We start from the raw sequence: 7091 nt of genomic DNA, 5'->3' as shown, positions 1-7091 counted from the left end.
GAGATGGTAACACAGCTAACATGATACCCTGACCCCATGTAAAAAATTAGAAAAAAGGGCTTGATGATGATGATATAATGAGACTCCTGGTGAGTTTGGGGCTTTAGTGGCAGTGAAGAGTCATTTATTTTTAAAGCAAACATCTGTATTTGAGTTGCAATGTTGGAGCATGAGTTTTAGTTCAGGATACTTATGAGTAATATATTAGACTATGGGCTAGTTGTAGCTGAATAAAGTGCAGGTGATGTAAAAGTCTGTCCAGTTGAATTTTCTGAGGACAGAACAATGATGAGTTCTGAATGGGCAGTTAGCAGCAAAATGATTTGTTTTATTATAGCATTGCTCCATCTTAGACTGAATGGAAGTTTGAAGATTAGTAAAAAGTGAGGAGGTACATAGTAGACTTGGTAATAGGTAAGCCATGGATGGCCCCATTTTCAGTAGAGGACCAGAGATAAAAGCTCCAGCAGTAACCACGTTATACAATTAGATTACAGTAATACAGCTGAAGTACAAATAAAACAGATGTGGAATTATACACATGTTGAATACAGTTCAGAACAGTTGATAAATAGAAATATGTTCACGGTTTAATTACAACTATACTAGTACAACTATACAAGGACTAACAGGTCCAAAAACATCCAAAGTTATGGTAGTACATGTTAACTCTACTAGAGGAGAGAGGTGTCAGAAATTGTACAGTGGCATGTGGAGTAGATGTAATATAAATAAATATTGTTATTCTGGCTCCTAGTGTGGATGTGGTTCAGTGATAGTATTTTATGTGTCTTCTATTGGGGATGGCAGCAATAAGTGGTAATATTGTATATCCAAGCCAGGATAGGGATGTCTCTTACAGCTGAGAGACATTCAGAGAAGAAGAAAGAGTGGGTTTCATAAAAGAAGACTAGTAAATTTCTTCGTTTTACCAGGTATTGAATAACAGATAAAATGTCAATTAGATTGACCTTATTACTTCATACCTATGGAACAAAAGAACATTACATGTCAAGCAGAATGCACACTTACTGCCTTCAAGGTAAAGCTAGAAAACTGGATAAGCAGCTTCAAATCCTCCAGTGGCATCTCTTATGCTCTCCTTCAGACTAGATGAAACCTTTGAGTATAGTATATTAACTCGGCTTGTAATGCCTATGAACTAATTGCCTAAAAGTTACCTATGAACCTATCAATCTACAAAGTTGGAGTGTTCTTACTATTTCACCAGTAAACAGCCACCTGAATGCAATGACCCTTTGATAAGCATTCTGAGAACGAGAATTCCACTGCACTGGGCTTCCATAAAAAGAAGTCCTAATGGACAAATAATGCCTTATGAGTCACAGCTTTAATGAATAGTTCAGTTGTAGGCCCCCTTCAAATACTTCCTTTAGTTGTAGCTGATATAATGCGCTTGTAAGCATTGCCAGAGATGCCATATGCCACATTCTCAATAAATTCTATTTTCTCATCTGTGACATTGTTTGTTGCCTCTTTTATTATAGATATTTTGTTTTACTTTGGTTTGTTCATTTGCATCACAGAAAGGTTTACTGTACGTGTAGCAGAACATGATCAAAGGGTGAAGCATTACATTTGCATCACATGATCAACCATAAAGGTTTTTCTCTTATCTATTGTTTGAAGAAAATTATGGAATATATATATTGATGTTTGGATATAGTTTTGTTCATGAAATTCCAGATATATTATGAGACAAACAGTACTACTGAAAACAGTGGTAAACTTTCCATGGAAATAATACCTTTGGTATTATTTTATAAAACTAATGGTTATTGACTGATCACATAAAAGCAGCATTACTGAAGTAAAGTTCTTCACATAACTAATATTTTATTCTTACTAATCAGTATTTAACCAAAGGAAATAGCAGCAATAATTTGAGACAGGTTTTAGCAGTTTGACATGGGGATGCAACAGGAAGCTTTGTGGCTGACCTGCCTCTGCACTATTATGCTAAAGCTAAAATATGTACCTTAAATATACAACAGCATCACTGATTAATGTTATAGGGCTGAATGGAAGAAAACTATTCAATGTGGGGGTCTTGCAGAGGTGGTGTTGCTAAACTGCAGTGTGAAACAAGAAAGGAACAATATCAAAGTGAAAGCTTTTGTCATTTGTTCTCAGAATTTCCAGCCCTAGCCTCAGGTTTCCAAACTCCCTCAACCACCAAAAGAAATGACCAACAGAATACACACATATATATATTAGACCAGCAGTGAATGAAATATTTTATATTTCTTGTTGTCCTCTTCAAGGAGCCTAGTCAAAATGTATTACTCAGGGTTGGTCATCATTTCATTAAGCTGGCTTTTTACATACACAGTAGAAGGTAAGATGATTTTGCTGTTTTATTATTATGTTTTATTATTCTAAATAGTTGAACACAGTAGTTTTACAAAGTTCTGGTGTGTGAAGGAAATTGTTATATAAGCTGATAAAAAAAAGAAAAAAACTTGTCCACATTTAGTGAAATGGAGAATCTGGCAAATATATAAATATATTGCTGGATTGGTCCAACTGATACGTAAGGCACTTGTAACAAACTATTCATCTTACTTTCGAAAATGCTTTGTTTGTATTTTTGTATTATAAAAATAACTGATTAGCATGTACTGACAAAATGGAATGGAGACCTAACTATAGCACAAATATAATAATTAGCCCTGGCAATGGATAACCTAGATGGAAGGGGTAATTAATTATGTATGGCAGTCTACCTGCTCATCACTTTCTGGGGGAGGAGGAAGATAGAGAGAAAAAGAGAATGAGAAAGAGAGAGATGTGTCTGGTCATGCATCTTATTAAGGAGCATGTCTTAGAAAAATATATTAAACACTTAATTGAAATAATAATTATGTTACTATATTGCGCACATTTGCCATGCAGTAATAAAGTTGCAATAGCTTGTTAGCTAGCGCATAACTAAGCCCACTTAATTTGTTTATGCCTATGGAGACTTAGATTCATTTAGAATGTCAAATCGCATGCTTGTCTGCCATGGCGAATGGGAAAGGGGTAGTCACTTCCTTGTGTTATTTTAGCAGTAAACTGTTACAATTCCTGATATGACAGCCTTTAATTTTCCTTTTAAAGCCTGATCCTGTGCACAGGTGAGCTGCAGGATGTGACCTGTGATCCTGCATGGATGCATGCTAGCATCTTCATTATCCTGATAAAGAATAAGTCAGTTGTCAACCATTTGCAGTGTTAGATGGGAGAATTATTTAATGAAAGGTCACAATGCAAAGAGTAATGCGTAAGCTGAGCAGCAAAATGCCTCAATGAGTTGAGCTGTGACTCTGGAATTGTTTATTTGTCACTCAAGAGCCTATAATGCAGTCTGTAAGGGATGAAACTGCTTCTGCTTCTGAAACAAGCATAAATGGCAAGCATTTTACCTGCTGTTCTAAATTATTTATCATGCAAGTGAAAAGTTTTGAAGGTTAAATTAAATGGCAGCCTTGTATGGCAATACGGAATGCTTGTATTCAGACAGATATTTGCATTCCCCCATTTGAAGTTTTAGTTAAATTTCACGTGCTTTTTGTGGGTGATGCAAAGTGTGGGGGAGGATTGTGGCTGATGGTAAGATTAGCCTCAAATACAGTTTCCCCTTACAGGTTCAGAGTTTCAGGAGGTTGAGCAGACTGTGCTCACATCCCTCATTCAACAACTTGAACTTTGATAATACATTTTTTTTATTTTTGCTTGAATTAGTGGCTGTTATAAAACTAACTTGCCTGTTGCCTGTTAACTACAAGTTGTAGTTATTTCTAGCAGCACCCATATCTCTTGGGGCTCTTAAAAATTTGAATGTTGAAGGCTCATAACATCTGAATATGAATGCAGTCTTTTTAAGTATTTTAACCTCAAGCTGACATGCCTACTGCTTCTGCAATTCTCTAAAATGAAAACGACACCTCATGTTAAATTTTCTGAAGGATATATTGCATATATTCGTTGCTGGGTATTTCTTGTTTAACTTCACTATAAGCCAAGACAACTCCATCATGTAGATTACATATTAACTATAGACCAGCTCTCTATGAGTCAAATAAATTATTATTATTATTATTATTATTATTATTATTATTTATAAAAGATGCCAGTATAAATATTATGACATAGCCTATAATTTCTATTGAGTTCAGCAAAGTTATACATTTTCTAAATTCCTTTAACGTCCCTATATTTCACATTGGTCTGAAGGAAACATTTTCATATAGATAAGTTAAAAGGTGTGCGTTACTAAAATAGATTCAAAAATAGTTATACAATACTATTGTTGACTATAATACATATAGAGTTACAGCGTATCCATAACACTTTTCTTTTAGGCTTTCCCTGTTGTATTTATTTCTTTTGTACTGTTGATGTCTGAAGAAAGCTCAGTTTTTGTTGAGTCTATAATTGTAATACCTTTAGACTTTCCAGCTTTCATTTTTTTTATTCATTTGTTAGCCAGGTGAGCCATGAGAGCAAAAATATTTTAATTGGGTCACCTGGGAGCATTGTCCAGTAATGTGATTTACTCATAATAATACACCAGGCAAATGGAGGTTGAGAGAATAAAACCCTGGACTACAGGAAGCAGCTCATTAGTTGCTCATAATGCTCACCCTCTGCACTAACTTGACATGTCACCCTTGTAGATCACCCATTAAAGGACCTGACATCTTGGATATGCACTTCAACAGTTTCTCCACAGCCAGTGGGTATATTGAAACAATGTAACAACTGTCTAGTGTTCAGTGACAGACATTTAATCCTCAAAGAAATAAAAACAGTATGCAAGCTCTATCTATCTGTATATGGATCTACTTCATCACGTTACCATAATGTCGACTTTCATAACAACGAGACCACAATGTCAAATGTTTAAAATCACAAACTCCCAGAACATTGCATTTTCTCACCGGGAAAGTTACTACCTGGTGACCGACAATCAAAGTGTAAAACTTATGGAAATTAAACCCACAGAAGTGGGGGGGCTGCACCCACCACACCCCACAACTAAATATACCAACTCCAAGATTACACTACAGTGCAGAAAAGGGAAAGTCCAACATGATGGCCAAGTGGTAACTTTCCTGATAAGAAAGTAAGATGTTACAAGAGTTCTTGATTTTAAACAATTAGCACTGTGGTGTCACGGTTATGAAACTCAACAGTAAGGTAAGTTGAAGTAATAAATATATACAGAAATGTTTCTAAAGGCAAAACTCTTGAGTATAAACACTCAAAATAGCAATCTGTTTGCCAAGAACAGGGAGATGCATGCTACACCCACCGCATATAATATAACATGCATCCTGCACATAGACTTACTTAAGCTGAAGCTGAGGCATTTAAATGCAAACTTTCCAAACCCCAAAAACCTCCCCAGACATTCCAGATGCAAAAACTATCCTCTGTAAACCTCTAAGCAATCAACAAACACTACATGTAACACTGCACATGCGGCCCCACCCATTGGACCTCAACTACCAAGCACATAAGGCAAGTCGATACATTATCCAGGGTTCTAATCATAGAGGACTTCATTGTATGACATACTGATGCCCCACTCACCAGGTTGAACAAGGAGAAAATAATGATCAGTTGTCCGTCAGGGACCAGGATTCACAAAGTTATGCATGCACTCATGTCACTGTACCAGTGGTACCAGTATGATTCAGTCATAGTCCATGTAGCTGTTAATGACCTGAGATGTACCTCCCTAGCCTTTAGAAAGAGATAGACTATGGATCTCTCAAATTATGTCATAGGCTGGTAGGTACCTACCACTGAAGAATGTCTGACATTCCCCAAGGATAATGCCTCAATTCCAACAGAAGATGATTGACTTTAATAACTGGCTTAGTTTGTGGTGTTCTTCTAGGGGTTTGATACAATATTTATCAGAGTGGGAGGACATAGTTTGTAAACCACATTGATTTTCCAAAGATGGTATGCAGCTGTCCCCTCTAGGCTTTTGGACATTACACACAAGGTACAAGGTTTGATTCTAACCTCAGGTTATTGACAAAGCTTCAAATAACCCTTCAGAGCTGGTTACCTGTTATTCACCTTTGAACCCATAACATTTCTATGAAGGGAGGTTGGCATAATGATTGTCCTCATCTTCAGATGCTAACCTATGTTTATGGACTGTTTTAGTAGGATGAATAAAACTTTTATTGGGAGGTTGACATAATAGTTAAGGTGTTTACCTTATAGACACAAAGAACAGGGTTTGATTCTCACAAGAGGTAATCAGCTAGGATTAAAATGTTCCACAAGGGCAGTTTAACATAGCGCAATATCTTTAAAACAAGCAACGGAGAAAGGAAGATATTTGTTGCTTTTTCTTTTTAAGATATTTTGCTATAGTGAGATTACAGCAACGGAGCTCTTCCATTCTCCATTCCTACCAAAAGCACAAAAAAATCAAGACTTATACTAATGGAAAAAGTCCGGGTGACCAGATCTTTTCCATTAGTATAAGTCAGATTTACAACGGGCACACTGACCAATCAGCATGCATGTTTTTTAATATTAATGGGGGGGGGGGGTCATTGTATAATAAACCATAACCTTCACACAGACTTCATGCCACACAAATGGAAAACTGCAACAGCCATCGCTCAGCACAAGTGCAGACCATCAACCAATCCCAGGAAATACTGTTCCATTATTCTGATTAGTCTCATATGCAAAGCCATGGAAAGAATTATCATGATTAACAATGCCATTCTTTTCAAATCACTGTGGATTGCTAACCATATTCTCCCACACTGATTAACTGGACCCTACCTTGTTTGGTTTTGTCAAAGGCAGATCATGCCTACGGAATATGCTGGACTTCTTTGAGAAGGTTATCAAGGCAATGGGTGAGGTCAAAATGGTGCATCCTACCTACTTTAACCTAGCTAGGACATCTGATACAATAGTCCACTTGAGCATTATAAGCAAACTCACAAAATAAGCATAAATCCCTGTGTAACTCACTGGATAACCATCTAACTCACAGACAGTACCCAGGAAATTATCACTGGAGAGATCCCCTCAACAAAGAGGCT

General features: G+C 36.6%; 1 protein-coding gene across 1 annotated transcript in view; it reads left to right on the top strand.

Moving 5' to 3' along the window:
• Nucleotides 1-2056: 2056 nt before the first annotated feature.
• The window catches only part of LOC122801368 (C-C motif chemokine 20-like), a 22988-nt gene continuing 17953 nt past the window's right edge, over nucleotides 2057-7091 (top strand). Inside the window, exon 1 of the mRNA XM_044070899.1 lies at nucleotides 2057-2359. Within this exon, the coding sequence (XP_043926834.1) occupies nucleotides 2299-2359 (61 nt within the window). The 5' untranslated portion in view covers nucleotides 2057-2298. The remainder of the gene's footprint in view (nucleotides 2360-7091) is intronic.

Source organism: Protopterus annectens, chromosome 4.part1, assembly GCF_019279795.1.
Source record: "Protopterus annectens isolate FY-2018-M chromosome 4.part1, PAN1.0, whole genome shotgun sequence".
Classification (NCBI taxonomy): Eukaryota; Metazoa; Chordata; order Ceratodontiformes; family Protopteridae; genus Protopterus; species Protopterus annectens.
Note: the sequence above shows the minus strand (reverse complement) of the source record. Positions and strands in the feature narration are given on the sequence as shown.